At 60.8% G+C, this 15299-nt stretch overlaps 4 protein-coding genes across 4 annotated transcripts; 2 read left to right on the plus strand and 2 right to left on the minus strand.

Moving 5' to 3' along the window:
* The first annotated feature begins 310 nt into the window (after positions 1-310).
* Positions 311-2092, plus strand: THITE_2109197 (uncharacterized protein). Its single transcript, XM_003649954.1, has one exon. The coding sequence runs from the start codon at positions 662-664 to the stop codon at positions 2078-2080; it is 1419 nt and encodes a 472-aa protein (XP_003650002.1). The 5' UTR covers positions 311-661; the 3' UTR covers positions 2081-2092.
* A 1011-nt stretch (positions 2093-3103) lies between these two features.
* On the minus strand, positions 3104-4474 carry THITE_121365 (uncharacterized protein; the record flags this gene model as incomplete). The annotated part of the gene is made up of 1 exon (XM_003649955.1): positions 3104-4474. The coding sequence occupies one exon, from the start codon at positions 4472-4474 to the stop codon at positions 3104-3106; it is 1371 nt and encodes a 456-aa protein (XP_003650003.1).
* A 2066-nt stretch (positions 4475-6540) lies between these two features.
* Positions 6541-7790, minus strand: THITE_113298 (uncharacterized protein; the record flags this gene model as incomplete). Its single annotated transcript, XM_003649956.1, has 4 exons — positions 6541-6608; positions 6682-6938; positions 7008-7318; positions 7755-7790. The coding sequence occupies 4 exons, from the start codon at positions 7788-7790 to the stop codon at positions 6541-6543; spliced, it is 672 nt and encodes a 223-aa protein (XP_003650004.1).
* Positions 7791-8361: 571 nt separating this feature from the next.
* THITE_2109199 (uncharacterized protein) lies at positions 8362-11488 on the plus strand. Its single transcript, XM_003649957.1, has 3 exons — positions 8362-8532; positions 8601-8796; positions 8857-11488. The coding sequence occupies exons 1-3, from the start codon at positions 8482-8484 to the stop codon at positions 11043-11045; spliced, it is 2436 nt and encodes an 811-aa protein (XP_003650005.1). The 5' UTR covers positions 8362-8481; the 3' UTR covers positions 11046-11488.
* Positions 11489-15299: the final 3811 nt, after the last annotated feature.

Below are 15299 nucleotides of genomic sequence, written 5' to 3' on the forward strand. Positions count from 1 at the left end.
GTACCCTGCCTGCGGCAGCCACAGTTGTGCACCCTGCCTATGGCTCCTAGAGGTATTGCAAGGTGTAAGGTAGCTAAAATATCTTTAATTGCATAGAGCGAGGGGCGATTGCATAGAGCGAGGGGCGATTCTTAAAATCGGGTTGCAGCGGGGTAAGCTGGTTGCTGTGGCGATTGTTCGGCTAGCGGTCAGTTGCAAACGGGTTTAGGTTAATGGACAGTGAAGGACTTGGAGCGCCGTACTAACGCTACCTTAACTCCTGCAGGTAGTTAACTCAGCAGCGTTAGCTTCCACAATATGTTTGGGAACGCGGCCCCACCTGCCCAAGCTCATCAATCCGGAGTCCGCACATCACCACCTCCTTCCTAGATCCCTCCATCACTCCCCCAGGGCACCATGCTCTTCTCAGCTGTCTTCTCCCCGGTGTTTCCGTCCCGACGCCTCCCCCGTTAAGTTCGCGCACTATAGCAACAATGCGGCCGCCCTTTCTGCGAATTGACGATCGAGCTCCCTGCTTCCCGAACCGACAACTTCGTGCGCTTCGCGCGGGGCATCGCGGGGCAACTGGAAGTACATACTCGATACAGCGCTGTCGGAGATCCTGATCAGTCCATCAGCCAGAGGCAGAGGGTAGAGGGCAGCGGCTGCGAATTCCACCACCATGGCTTCCGGTCAAGCCGCCGTTGCCGCGGCTGGCACGCTCCCGACCGAGCTGCTCTGCCTGATTTTTAGCTTCCTCGACGGGCCGCCGCCCTCGGACGACCGGCTGCACGAACAGCCGCGGCGCGACATGCTGAGAGCCTCCCGGTGCCTGCTCAAGAACGTCTCCCGCGTCAGCAAGCGATGGCGCGCCGTCGTCCTGCCCACGCTCTTTCGCCATGTCGTCTGGTCTCTCGACTGGCTTGAGTTGCAGGATCCGGACCTGGTCGACGAGCTGCCGTTGCTCGCTTTCTTGCGAACTAGCGGGCTCGGCCGCCACGTCCAGTCGTTCGCCATCATTGTCTCGCACACGACCCTGCCCAGCAAACAGCGCTCCGAAACCCCGGGCTCATCGTCGGCGTCCTCCTCTGCTCGCCGTTTCGCCGTCTCGGGAGCCGCCTGGACACCTCCAGGCATCCTTGATCCGTCCTTCGCCATATACAATGAAGACTACAACTGGCTATGGAACGCGCTGTTCAAGCTGGTGGATCCTCTCCGCTTCACCATCATCGCCTCTCCGCAAACGTTGGCTCGGCTGTTTGCATCCGCCCTGTTCATCGGGGACGCCGATCTCTTCGCCAGCGAGGAGCAGTTCCACATCCTCTCCCTCTCGCGCGAGTCCCGATCGACACCAGCCCCGCCGCCACCCACCCAGCCTCCCAACGTTCCCGCCGCCGCCCCTAACAGCGGCTGCGGGGGCGCTCGGCGCCCCGCCGAGCGGCAGCACATCCCGGTCGCCCTGTTCACCCTCCGGCCCTGGTCTCACCTCCTCCTGAACGAGAACTCGTCGATCCGCGCATACAGGAACTACGAGTACTTCGCCAAGAACCCGCCTTCCATCCTCGACCCGCTGCTGATCAGCAGCGGCGACGGCGGCCTCACGACCAGCAACAGCCCGTGCCTGCTGCCGCCCACCGTGCGCTCGCTCGCCTACGTCGCCATCTTCCCGCTGGCGCTGCACTTCCGCAAGCTCACGCGCCACCTGCCGCGCCTCGACCGCCTGTTCGTCCAGCTGGCCCCGCGCAACGACATCCTGCGCGACCCGGCCGAGATGGACCACGTCCAGCCCGCCGACCTGTGGCTCGAGCGCCAGGAGTGCTACGAGTCCATCCTGTTCCGCCTCGCCCACGCCCCGCCCGCCGCGCCGCCTCATGGGGGGCAGCTACCGCTACAGCCACCCAGCGGCGCCCTCGACGACGGCGGGGACGACAGCGACGACTTCAACATCCTCCGCGAGGCGCGCAACTGGAGCCTGCTGCGCAGGCTGGAGACGGGCGACGCGCACGACGACGCCGATTGGTGGCAGTGGATGGTGCAGCAGATGCTCGCCGGCCGCAGGGACTGGCGCGTCGAGCGCGAGGGCGTCTTCGTGAGGACGTGACCGGTCATTTGTGGCGGAGTGGCATCAGACGACGTCTCGGTGGCCGCACGGGGAGTTGGTTGGCTGATCCCTGCCTGCCATCAGCCATGTGGCCGGAGCTGGACGCTCCTGGCCATCCTTTATGCGCGGGCTTTGGAGTAGTGATGAGCCATAACTGGGGCAACGTGCTACGCAGTCATTGGGGTACGTGGTGTCTATCCTAACCATCCATTATTACCTTGCCCCTTCGTAGTATGCTGTTACATATGCCGCCTATACATGCGAGGTCATACATACCCGAGAGTAAGGTGACTAGAAGCTCCTGGTTTAGGCCGGGGTATCTCTAGAAAACACTCCCAACACAAACAAGTAAACAAGATTCCGCCCACCATCTTACAGATCCATCCCTTGCCACTGGCCTGTGCGAGCTTCCCATGATCACTAGCAGACCGCGCCGGGTACATGCCATCCAAGTCAAGTCCCTCTCTGCACCCACCGCCGAACCAGGAGGGCGTCACTGGGCCGCAGCCAACATCTTGCGTCCACCAAAGTTTGTCTAGTTGCTGGAGCCGCATACGCATCAGGCATGTACGTCTTGCCGCAAGGAAGCCGATGAAGCGGCTGTGCTATGCACTGGCAAACACGACAGCAACCCAGGCACACTGCTCTCTGCGCTCTGCCGCTCCCTGGAGTTCGGGCAGGCAGAGTGAAGCCGACCTTAGCGCTGCATCGGGTGCCCCCCGCTCGACTTGTCTGTAGTACAGAGGAAGAGCAGAGGATAACGTGCTTGCTGCTATCGTTTCGGCACGGCTGCAGTGCCGGGATGGCCTCAGCCTCCGTTTGTTTGGCCGTCGACGATGCGTAGTCGGAGAGAGAGGGGAAGCCCGCTGAGCGTGTTTGGAGGCGCAGTAGTGGGTCGGTCGGCAGGCCGCTGACGGCACGGTCGTTGCGCGTCGCCGCGGGACAGCCGGGACCTCCCGGGGTGGGTTGGCCTGCGGTAGTTTCAAGCTTCGCTGAACCATTGCAAGCAGCGGCGGCGGGGCGCTAGTCATCCTCGTCGTCGTCGTCGCTCAAGTCGACGGGCTTCCTGTGGTCGGCCTCGTTCATCTCGCGCCAGGTGCTCCAGCTGAGCATGGCGAAGGCGGCGACGATCAGCAGGCCGCCGATGATGCCGGCCGGCGTGAGCGGGTTGCTGCTCAGGTACCAGTCGGCGACGGCGACGATGAAGATGGTCAGCAGGGCGGCGACGGAGCTGAGCACGGGGCTCGTGAGCGAGATGAGCACGAGGAAGGAGCCCGAGAAGACCATGTTCATGAGGACGCTGAGGAACAGCAGCCAGGCGGTTCGGCCCGTCGGCACCTCGAAGGTCTCCCAGCCCAGCACGTGCAGGATGGGCAGCGGGATCCACAGCACGCACAGCGTGAAAGCGCCGATCAGGCTGCCGAACGTGTTGGCGAAGATGACGCCCTTGGTGGCGTCGGCGCCGTCAGGCGGGCACGCGAACCGCTTATACAACACCTCGTACAGGCCGTACAGCACCGACCCGACGCCGATGATCAGGTTGCCCGCCAGCCGCGCGCCCGGCTCGACCGAGTCCCCCGCGCTGCCGGTCTTGACCCCCTGCGTGTACCCGCCGTCGCCGTAGGCGACGACCAGCACGCCGGTGATCGCCACCGCGACAGCAATCGTCTTGTCCAGCCGCAGCGGCTCCTTCAGCAGCGGCACCGAGAAGGCGTACGCAAAGAAGGCGCTGCAGTTGTAGATGGCCGTGAGGTCGCTCGGCGTGGTCATGCTGACGGCCACGTACCAGCTCAGCCCGGCGACGGTCAGCGCCATCGTGACAAACACGGTCGTCCTCGCCATGTACGGCCACGGCGAGCGCGCGGCCGGCCCGTGCCCCGCCAACCCCAGCAGCCCACCATGCCCGCTGCGCCTGAGCCCGTGCCCGTGCCCATTCCCCAGCGCCAACCCGCCCCCGCCAGCACTCGCACTCCGCCCACGGTGAACAGCAGCCGAGCCGGCCCTCACGTCCCTCGTCTCCACCATGCGCGCGACGGCGTCCAGCAGGCGCACGTGGCCCTCCCAGAAGCGGCGCCACGGCTGCTCGCGGCGGCGCAGGCGCAGCACGCACAGCTGCAGCGGCCACAGCAGCACCCAGGACGAGTGGGTCAGCCACAGCATGCAGTAGGCCTTGTCCCAGGCGAGGTCGTGCTGGATGTAGGACGCGAGCTCCGTCTGGACGGTGAAGGAGACGAGCGAGGTCAGCAGGAAGAAGGACGCGTAGCTGTACCGCCGGCGGGCGTCGAGCCGCGTCGCGGCCGTCGTCGGCGTCGTGAGGTGGCGGTGCGCGGCGCTGAAGAAGGAAGCGGCGCCGCTGTCGCGGGAGGAGGGGCTGCGCGAGCGGAGGAGGCTCATGATACCGCCGCCACCGCCGCCGCCGCCGCTGGATGTGCTGCTCCGGCGGGGTGCCATGGAGCGGTCGTCGTCGTCGTCGTCGTCGTCGTCGTTGTCGACGTCGCCGACGGGATCGTGATTGTTGGCGAATGGGTCGGGATCGTCGGATTTATCGGCGTCGTGGGCGTCGTGGGCGTCGTCGGTTGGGGCGGGTGGGGAAGGGGAAGGCTTCGGTGCTGCGTCGCTGCGTCTTGGAGGGGAAGGTGCGGTGTCGTCTTGCAGCAGCGGCGGGCTGGCGCAGGAGGTCTGGTATGAGTGGCGGGTGTCGCGGTCGGGCTCGTCAGCGAGGAGAGGGTCGTGGGCGCTCGCGTCGCTCGGGTCCAGCATGGTAGGTTGGCCCAGATGAGCCGGCGCGCGGAGGGCCCGTCGTGCGCAAGTGGCTCGTGCTGCGGCCCGTCCGAAGTGTCCGGGGCGTTGGTGGTAGCGAGACGGTTGGGTGGGTTGCGATCCGGCGTTCCGGAACCAGCTCAAGCCCGGTCTGGCCCACAGAGCCTGCCTGCCAGCCTGGCTGCCACCACCGGGTCCTCAGTCCACCAAGTCGCGGGTACCTGTGCCGTCCGAGCGCAGCGTGTCGTCCGCCGCCATGAAGTTTCTGCGAAACGACCGGACAGTCTGCCAACGCTGCCTGCTCTGATGCAATCGCGGGCAGCGCAATCTTGAGCACGCCGGCCCGTGGACGTTGGTGTGTCGTCGGCGCTGATGGATTTTCCGTTCGCTCGGCTTCGGCTGCTCAGGGCTCCGAATTGTCCAGTTTTGGGCCGGGGACACGTGCGGAACAACCCAAGAAGCGAGCAAGGGAACTTGATCCCTCGGCATCAGCTGCAGGTTTCCCGAGCTGATGGCTAAAGAGGTCCCGCCAAGACTAATTTCGGCCAATTGTCGGCAATGTTTTTACAGCGTCAGTACCCCGCCAAGACCGCCAAGGGGTTTGCACTATCGCCACGGGTTAGCCACGGGTTAGTTCGCCGGGGGTACAGGGGGCGGCGCCAGCCCCCCGCTAGTTAGGGTGAGGGTTATAGTTAGGGTGAAGGTCAAGGTTAGGGTGAGGGTTAACTTCGTTTTCTTTTTTTTCGATTTAGTTGAGGTTTCGTAAAGTTGTTGCAACGAGTCTTTGCGATTGTTCGTTGTTGATGTTGCTCGAAGTCGTCGAGGCCCCGTCGCGGCCCCGCTTACCCCGTGGCGATTGTAAATACTTGTAAGCGGTAGTCTCCGAAATTAGGTAGTCTTGGCGGGACCTCTTTAGCTAGTATATAACCTTTCCCGATCTGTGGGGAATCCGCCAATCAGGAGCTGCCAGACACCTGTTAGCGGGTTCGTTCATCCTCGCGTTATCCTATCCGGTGCTTCATACTGTGGAGGTCGTGCCTGGCTGTGGACCTGTGGGGTTTGCAGTGGAGAGCATCGCTGTTGGAGGCGTTGGATCCACGGGGAAACCGACAGTTCCATCCGCCAAGCACACATGACCGAGCACCATCAGGCTTCCAGGTTATCAGCAAGTTGGCATCCCTCCGAACTGCAACGACCTGGTAAAACTGCGGAAAAAAAAAAAAAAAAAAAAAAAAAAAAAAAAAAAAAAACTCCTCGGTTCTGTTCTCTAGGGCTTTCTGGAAGCTTTCAAGCAAAACCGCCATTCCGTACAGGAGAAGAGCAGCTGACATCCCGTTGCAATTGTTGGCTCCCCTGTCGGCCTCCGTGTCGCATGCGAGCTGTTGCCTGACATGGCCAAGCCCACCCATCATTGGGCAGCTCATCTGCTGAAGGAAACTTCGTATTCCGTGCACAAAGCAAACACACTTCACCAATCCCGAATCCTTCGTCGAGCCTTTCCGACCCAAGCAATCTCCTGGGACTTGGCGTCGAACTTGAAGGACGACTTCTCCCCGACGCGACGCTACAATACACGAGTTGCCCTGCTGCTTGCCAGTGTACGGATTACTCCGTAGCCACTACGCCGTCAGCTGGTTGGGCTCAGAGGTCCGCCCAGTCACTTCGTGACAGTGCGGAACACGGATCGACCGGAGCGTCGATCAGCTTGTCTCGCGACCAGACGCCTTGAGGATCTCGCTCTCGCACTCGGTTACGCCGTTGATCCAGCCTGCAGCGTCCTGGACATGTTGCTCCGAGCAGACTCTTTCAGTCCGTGCCGGGGCGAGTCACGCACTGCTCACCTTGAATTGCAATCCGGTGTTCTTGGGAGCGCCACGGTATTCGTCCGTTAGCGCCTCGCCCAGTTCCTCTTATCACTCTGGCGAAGTTGGGCTGGTAGTGCGTTGCCGCCAGGCTCTCGGCGAGTTTCTGGACGATCGGGCTGAGGCTGCCGTATGCCTCGTAGCCCAACGCCCACAGCGTGTCGGCGCCCACGTCTTTCGGCAGATGGACGATCTCCAAGATTGCCTGGTCGCACGGGATATTCTCAAAGGTGATGCTGAATCCCGACAATCAGCTCAGTCTTGCCAACGCTACACTCCTCTCAAGGGCTTCAGGTCTCACTGACTCGGCATATGCCAGCCCAGGCTGGTTAAAGTCCTGGTTTTGGAAGAACAACATTCCGCGCTGAGACATTGACAGTTCGGACCACCGATCAGCTTTCGGTCCTTTGCCCCGAAGATGGGAGGAGAGAAGGGGAAGGAGAGGGCAAGGCAGACCGAGGATGGCCAGGTTGCTGACCTCGGTATTGCCGGGGAGAATCTCGCTCAGCTGCAGGTTGGGAACTTTCCCACTGATGGCAGCGGTGAGATCAGACCTCGCCTTCTTTGGGACAGCAACAGCTCGAGGAGCAGGCTGGATATCAGCATCTGCCGGAGGCTTGTTTCACAAACCAAACAGCTCGTTACACGGAGCTGGACATGGAGATATGTGTATCACCACCCCCAGAAATGGCAAGCCTTTTCATCAGCTATGATACCCAGTGGCTTGCACCACGACAGTCACTCTACCCGACCGTGATGCACCGCAGGCAGCTTTCACGCACAATCATTCTCCTAAACCGAGTCTTTACTGAGGGATGATCCTCACGCAATACTGCCCCATTGTCTGTGCAGGGAAGAACGGGCAAGGTCCTCGTCCATCACGGCGTCACGCAGCGCGGGCCAGGCCTCACTGTCCGTTGATGGCTAAAAACATGCATTCCTCACCAAGGATTCAGCCGTTCGAACCCACGCAACGGAAATATGGTCTATACCGAGTCAGCTCTTGAATCCCCGAGAGGCCAACAGCACTATGCCGTTGGAGAAAGACGCACATGAGAGGATATGGTGTTGCTTTCCTTGTCTGCCATTATGCACTGGTCCCCCCGAAAGAAAGATGGCAGTCTAGGCACACGCGAGATCACTGCCATCTCAGTACGCAACCAGAGGTTCTTCTGCCCACCACAGACACCAGATGTCTGAATGATGGCCTTCTTGCCTCTCTCCCCCTTTCCCCTTTTCCGGGTTTCCCACACCGTTCTGCAGTGAACCCTAACCCCAGTTGTGGTCCGTGCAAGTCTTCTTCCGCCCCTCCTGTTCCCATCACCATCACGTGATCCAGAGAACATTGGCATGGCACTTAAAGCTTCGCGTCAGGGCGCGTCACGGACTTTCCCCACAGCGTCAGGCCAGCACCGCGTCTTTTCGCGCGCCTTCCCATGCTCTGGCAGCTGCCTCTCACAGGCCTGCCAGCCAAAACCACAACTTCATCGGACGCTCATTGGATGCCAGCCCAGCCAGACCTCCATCTTCCATCTTGATTGCTGCTCGCAGCTGCAATCGGTCTTCACTCCATTGTCGCATGCCATTCTTCTATTCTGCTTCCCACCCTTCATCTCTTTTCCCACAATCACAACTGTCCCAGCACGATTTCGACCTCGCTGAGATCCTTTTCGTGCAGTCACGCGGTCGTACACTTCCTGGTCCCTTGAAACTCTCTGGTTCGACTGCTCCCCAACTCATCCTGACTTGCTCCGTGTGCTTCGGAACCTGGTCGTAGCCATGGCCGCCGACCACCCCTTGGCGGGGATATACAGCGCGACATACAGCGGTGTGCGTATTCACTCATCCTCTGTCCCAGCTGCTGTCCTCCTCGCTGCTGACAATTGTGATCCTTCCAGATCCCCGTCTACGAGTACCAGTTCGGGCCCGACCTGAAAGAACATGTCATGCGCCGTCGGGAGGATAACTGGATCAATGCCACCCACATCCTGAAAGCCGCCGGCTTTGACAAGCCCGCCCGGACGAGGATCCTCGAGCGCGAGGTCCAGAAAGAGGCGCACAGGAAAATCCAGGGTGGCTACGGGAAATACCAAGGTGTGCAATGCTGCTCTCTCTCTGGGCCGCCTAGCGCTAACGTATTTTCTCGCCTGCCAGGCACTTGGATCTCCCTCGAGCAAGGCGAGGTGCTTGCCCGGCGGAACAACGTCTACGAACGGCTGCGGCCCATCTTCGAGTTCGAGCCGGGCAATGAGAGCCCTCCGCCCGCTCCCAGGCATGCCAGCAGGCCGAAGGCCCCCAGGGCCCGGCCTGCTGTTCCAAAGTGGGGAAGTAAGTCGCAAGGCAGCCAGAACCACCTGCCACATGCAACACCCTTCTCACACGGTCATCACCAAGGCGCCGCCGTCCAAGAAGAGTACGACAACGCCGACAGCCAGATGAACGAGGACGACACGCCCGACAATCTGACCGTGGCCTCGGCCTCGTACATGGCCGAGGACGACCGCTACGACATGTCGCACTATTCGACCGGCCACAGGAAACGGAAGCGGGAGGAGATGCTGCAGGACTTGACCGAGCAGCAGCACGCCATGTACGGAGACGAATTACTGGACTACTTTTTACTCTCCCGAAACGAGCAGCCCGCCATCCGCCCCGACCCGCCGACCAACTTCCAGCCAGACTGGCCCATCGACACGGAGCGGCATACCGCCTTGCACTGGGCCTCCGCTATGGGCGACGTAGAGGTCATTAGGCAGCTAAAGCGGTTTGGCGCGAACCTGGCCTCGCGGAACGTGCGAGGCGAGACTCCGTTCATGCGGTCCGTCAACTTCACCAATTGCTACGAGAAGCAGACGTTCCCGACCGTCATGAAGGAACTCTTCAGTACCGTGGATGAGCGGGACGACTCGGGCTGCACCGTCCTCCATCATGCCGCCATCATGAAGAGCGGGCGCGTCACCAGTCACTCATGTTCGCGCTACTATCTCGACAACATCTTGAACAAGCTGCAGGAAACCCGCTCCGGGGACGAGTTTCAGCAGCTGCTCGATGCCCAAGACCGCGACGGCAACACCGCCATGCACTTAGCCGCCATGCGGGACGCTCGCAAGTGCATCCGCGCGCTGCTCGGTCGCGGCGCGTCCACCGACATCCCCAACAACCAGGGCGTGAGAGCAGAGGACTTGATCAGGGAGCTCAATGCCTCAAAGAGCAAGACTGCCCGCGGCCCGCCACAGCGCTCATCCAGCCCCTTCGCGCCCGACTCGCAACGGCACACGGCCTTCCGTGACGCCGTAGCCGAATCTGATAGCAGGCTCCCGGTGAGCTTCCGCAGCGAGGCCGCGAATACAGTCCATTCGCGCATCACCCCGCTTGTGCTGCAGAGGCTCCAGGACCTCGCGCAGAGTTACGAGAACGAGCTCAATGAGAAGGAAGAAGCTGAGAAAGAAGCGCGCCGGATTCTCCTGAACAGCCAAGCCGAATTGGCCAACCTGCGCACCGCCATCGCCGAGCTCGAGTCGCGCGCCGAGGCCGACGAAACCGCTGCGAAGACGACCGCCGAAGCCGCCGATATCGCCAAGAAGGTGCTCGCGTATTACACCCACCAGAACCGCATCCTCATACAGGAAGCCGTCAAAAACGAGCTCGCCGGCAACATCAACGGTGACAGCAACAAGGGCGCCGCCACCGACAAGCACCAGGACCAGCCCAACGGCGAGACCTCCTCCGAAACGCAGAACGCCGCCGCCGCCTCAACCAACCCCTCTCCCGCACCCGCCGGCAACACATCCCTCCGGTCCTCTGACCTCGAAGAAGACGACGACAGCCCGCAGGCGCGGCTACAACTCGCCACGGAGCTGCGCGCGCTCTTGCTGGACCAGCGCCGCGCCGAGCAGGCCTACGTCGACGCGCTCGGCGCCGTCGGCACCGGTGATCGCATCGAGCGGTACATGCGCCTGCTGAAATCGTGCCTGCCGCCCGAGGAGCACAGCATGCTGGACCAGAACCTGGACGAGGTGATCAAGATGATGGAGGACGAGGCGGATGCCGATACGGCTCTCGATGGCGCGGCTGCCGCTGCCGCAGCGGCGGACCACGAAGAGCGCGACGGGTTGCCCCTGCCCATGCCGGCGTCGCTGCCGCTGCCGGTCCCGATGCCGGCGCCCGGCTCTTCTCACCACCATGCGCGTGGCCACGCGCCAGGGTCGGTGATGGATGTGGATGGCGGCGATGAGAGGTCGGCGAGCTTGGACGGGCCGGTGCCCGGCCGCTCAGATCTGCCGATGGACAGGCCGCCCTTGCCTGCGACTGCCTCTGCCTCTTCTGCCTCTGCGACGATGTAGGACATCGGAGGCGCTGTGTGGCCGGTTGTCGGGAGCGTTGTGTTGCCGCGTGTCGGAGGCCCGAGCTTGCTGGGAGGGAGCGCGCCGTTGGCTTTGTCTGCGCCCACGTCTGCGTCTGCGTTTGCGTCTGCTTCTGCGCCTGCGGCTAGGCCTATGTCTACTACGCCTGCGCCTTGGTCTGCGTCAGCGTTCACGCCTGTGTTTGGGTCTGCTTCGGCGTCCACGCCTGCGCCTTGGTCTGTTTCAGCGTTTACGCCTGCGTCTGCGTTTACGTCTGGGTTCATGCCCGCTTCAGCGTCAACGCCTGCGCCTGGGTTTTCGTCTGGGTTTGCGTCTGGGTTTACATCCGGGTTTACGCCCGCTTCAGCGTCGGCGCCTGCGCCTGCGCCTGGGTTCACGTCTGGGTCTACATTTTGGTTTGCACCTGCATCTGCGGCTGCGTCTGCTTTCACGTCTGCGTCGATGTAGGACATCGGAGACGCTGGATTGCCGGATATCGGAGGCACCATATGGCCGACTGCCGAAGGCGAGTTGTGGTCAAAGGACGACGGCGTTGCGCTGCCAGGGATCGGAGGCGCTGTGTTGCCGGAGGTCGAAGCCGCTGAGCTGCCGGATGTTGAGGGCGCTGTGTTACCGGAAGTTGAGGGCGCTGGGCTGCCGGATGTCGAGGGCGCTGTACCGCGCCTGCCGCAGTTGCTGCCGCGGCCGGAGCAGCAGCTGTTGCCGGAGATGCTGCCGCTGCCGGAGACGGTGTGTCCCCGGGACTTGATGGTCAACGGAATGCTCTGAGGGATGGATGGGGTTGTGTCGTCGCTCCAGCGCGGGGGAGCAAGCTTGGTTGTTTCGGGCCAGCAATTGATCGACTTGGAGAGATGCAGAAGAGGATATGGTACTTGGCAACCGACTGGCTTTTTGGTTGGTTAGCCAGATGGGGAGATGCACGCAGGATCTCACGGTTTTGGCTTGGAATGCCTTTTTCTTCCCTGGGTATCTGCGGAGCACAAAGGGGTCGGCCCTCCTTGATTATCACAGCAGCGTTGGTCTTGCTGGACAGGATTGGGTGGAAGGCATTGAGCGATATTTCATTTTGATGGCGGAGGCGTTCGAGTTCAGCACGTCACAGGGTTGTGCGGCACCCCCTTGAGTGGTTGGAGCAAAGGGGATGTATTCTGCCCAAGGTCTCGCGACAGGAGGAGGCGCTTTTCTACGAATCCCAAGGGGCTTGGGGGCTCGGGTTATCTGGGCTTCTGGCGCGGCACGAACAGGGCGCGGCGCGGTGACGGCCTACGCAGCGTAGGCCTTGCCATCCTCTGGCGTTGACTTTTCTTCTCTCTTTCTCTCCTGTCCGCTCTATTTTCGCGCCCTCTTGAGCGAGTAACCCCTATATCTGACGCGAGGAATGGTGTTCGCGGACTGGGTGGCGTTCACGATATCAGCGAACCGGACTCCGGTGTCGCATGGTTTGGGAAGGGAGGAAGAGACCGCGCCGGGTGTTCACTCTACACCTCCTTCTGCTCCTCGTTCTCGAGGTGTGGTTTGGTCCAGGGCAATGGTATATAAAGCATCGAAGACAATGAATGCACATGAACGTCGTTTCGAAGGGTCCCCACTGTTTTGTGAACTGATCAGTTTCAGGGGCCGTCCGTTCCGTCTGTCAGATGTCGGAAAATCGGCAGGTCTGGCCCCCAACACGGCGTCTGCCGCCGCCGTAAACCGTGCACAAGAATGCCCGCTTATTTTTTTTTTTTTTATTTTATTTTTTTATTTTTTTTTTTTTTTTTTTTTATTTATGCCTATCCAGGGCGAGTGGCAAATAGCGGAAATGCCTTCGTGCAGCTGGGCCTCGGGAGAACCCCACCACTCGACGACCTGTCTCATCACACAGCCGCGGGGCCGCGGCTGATGGATCTGGATGGAGGTCGGGATGGGATGCCCCGAGAAGGCAAGGATTTCCACGGGTGCTACACCCGTTCGACGGCGTTGTATCTCAGTTTTTTCTTTGGCTCGCGTTCGCGGAACAGCGGTGAGGAGCGGGTGGTGGCACGACTGCTTGTTGCTTTCTCTCTCTCCGAGGGCTGTCGATGGCCTCTTACCTGCATCCGCAGGTCCCGTCCGTGGCCCTGAGCGATCAGTGCCGGCTGAACAGACCGCCCCCTGTGATATCCGCGGTGGCGTGCTTTCCACAAAAACGCTTTGATGAATAATCATCAATTCAGATCCGTTCTTGAACCGCAGCCATTGGCCGCCTGTCGCGGCAGAGTGATCCAAGAAGGAACCGTGGTGACACCGCGAGTGGAGGCGCCTCGTAAAATCTGGGTCATCACCTGTAGGCCAGAACGAACGACAAGCCGTGAGCCGTCAGCGGGTTTGTCACTCGCCGCAATCAGGGATTTCCTGGCCGTGTCCTTCCTGGCTGTGTCCGTCATCGCCGTTCAACCCCTCCGTGATGCGCCTGAAAACAAAGGCCCTCTTTGAGTTCGGGGATCCAAGTCAAAACGGGAATATCCACATGGGCGGCGTTTCTGTCGGCCCCTTCGATGGGCCTCGCACCTGCGAGATCATGGCCCTCGTACATGTACCAGTCCCAGCTCAGAGGGTGCCCCTGCGTGACCCAGGCCACGCGTTAAAGCTCCCTGACTGGACTGGTCAGAGCCCCATCCCCGCCAATAATCGACAGGGATGAGACGACTCTTGCGGCTGTCGCGGAGGGGATTAAGCATGTTAGTTCTGGTCCAAGTGGCTGGTTGCGCTGTTTGTGCCTGCCGCTTTGGTCCTTTCCTCCCAGAGGCTTGCGAACCAGGCCCGCGTGATGGAGACGCAACGCAGGTGGCGGAACCGAGTCAAATCGACCCCAGACGCGTGATTATGGATTCACCCCCCGGGAGCCTCACTCAGATTCTCGGCGTCGCTGTGCAGGTATCCATTGGCCGCGCTGGTCGCTGGTCCCGGAAGGCAGAGGCAGGGAACTGGTTACGCAACCTGTTAATGACTTTGCTCAGCCTCGTTTATCTGAACATCAGAAGGGGAGTGCTTTCCACGGGAGAAAACTCCTGCTGACCCTCGCACGCCCCCTTAGGGCTGGACGGGCGACCACCCGCGACAAGCCGGTCAGCACAACCCGGAATCGGCAGCCTCGGCAGTCGTAGGATCGGTATATTGGCCAGTCACGAGCTTGCTGAAACGGAAGGAACATTGTCACGCGGCGGGGAGAAATGGCGCCCCATGGTGTCGCTGTTGGGACGGCGGATCGAGGCCGTCGGCGAAAGTACCCGCCTTCTGGGAAGGCCAAGGGCAGAAAGCAGTGCAAAGCAGTGAAATGGATATATTACCCAAAGGAAAGACATCCTTGTTCTGCTGCCCTCCAGCCTGGTCTTTTTCTGGGGAGCGGCGCCGGGCAACTGGGACTGGCCAAAGGAAAAGATGGCGTCGATGGGAGAAACACGAGATCTGATGCGGGAACTCGAGGTCAAGTGGCAGGTTACCGGGATTGTGGCGCCGTGGCGCGCGGGCCACTGCAGCTGAGAGATTGCGCGTCGGGCCAACCAATGGCCAGAAATGCGGATCCGCCTCAATGGCGGTCTCGGTTGTTGGCTGAGAAAATCAGGGAGTGGAACGGGATTATCTCAGCCCTCAGACCCCTTTCATTGCGTTCTCTGTTTTCCCGGCCTGCGGCCGGGAGGCTGGATCTTAAAGGCTGATGGCTAAAGAGGTCCCGCCAAGACTAATTTCGGCCAATTGTCGGCAATGTTTTTACAACGTCAGTACCCCGCCAAGACCGCCACGGGGTTTGCACTATCGCCAAGGGTTAGTTCGCCAGGGGTGCGGGGGGCGGCGCCGGTAGACGTTAAAGAGGTCCCGCCAAGACTAATTTCGGCCAATTGTCGGCAATGGTTTTACACCGTCAGTACGTCACCAAGATCGCTACGGGGTTTGCACTATCGCTAAGGGTTAATTCGCTAGGGGTACGACTAGCGGCGCTAGCCCCCTGTTAGTTAGGATTTAGGTTAAAGTAAGGATATAGGTTATAGTTAAGATATGGGTTATCCTCGTTTTCTTTTTTTTCGATTTGGTTGAGGTATCGTAAAGTTGTTGTTGTTGTGAGTCTTTGCGATTTGCATTGTTGATGTTCGAAGTCGTAGCGGCCCTGCTCACCTTTGGCGATTTGTAAATACTTGTACACAGCAGTCTCCGAAATTAGTCTTGGCGGGACCTCTTTAACGACGACCGTGGTGCTAGCCCCCCGCTGGTTAGGGT

This window comes from Thermothielavioides terrestris, chromosome 1, assembly GCF_000226115.1.
Source record: "Thermothielavioides terrestris NRRL 8126 chromosome 1, complete sequence".
In the NCBI taxonomy this organism is placed as follows: Eukaryota; Fungi; Ascomycota; class Sordariomycetes; order Sordariales; family Chaetomiaceae; genus Thermothielavioides; species Thermothielavioides terrestris.

Excerpts from the sequence above, each read along its gene's own strand:
- THITE_2109197 (XM_003649954.1), top strand. The coding sequence starts at position 662 with ATGGCTTCCGGTCAAGCCGCCGTTGCCGCGGCTGGCACGCTCCCGACC.
- THITE_2109199 (XM_003649957.1), top strand. The coding sequence starts at position 8,482 with ATGGCCGCCGACCACCCCTTGGCGGGGATATACAGCGCGACATACAGC. Across the intron at positions 8,533-8,600 it reads ACAGCGCGACATACAGCGGT|ATCCCCGTCTACGAGTACCA; the intron begins GTGCGTATTCAC and ends TGATCCTTCCAG. Across the intron at positions 8,797-8,856 it reads TGGCTACGGGAAATACCAAG|GCACTTGGATCTCCCTCGAG; the intron begins GTGTGCAATGCT and ends CTCGCCTGCCAG.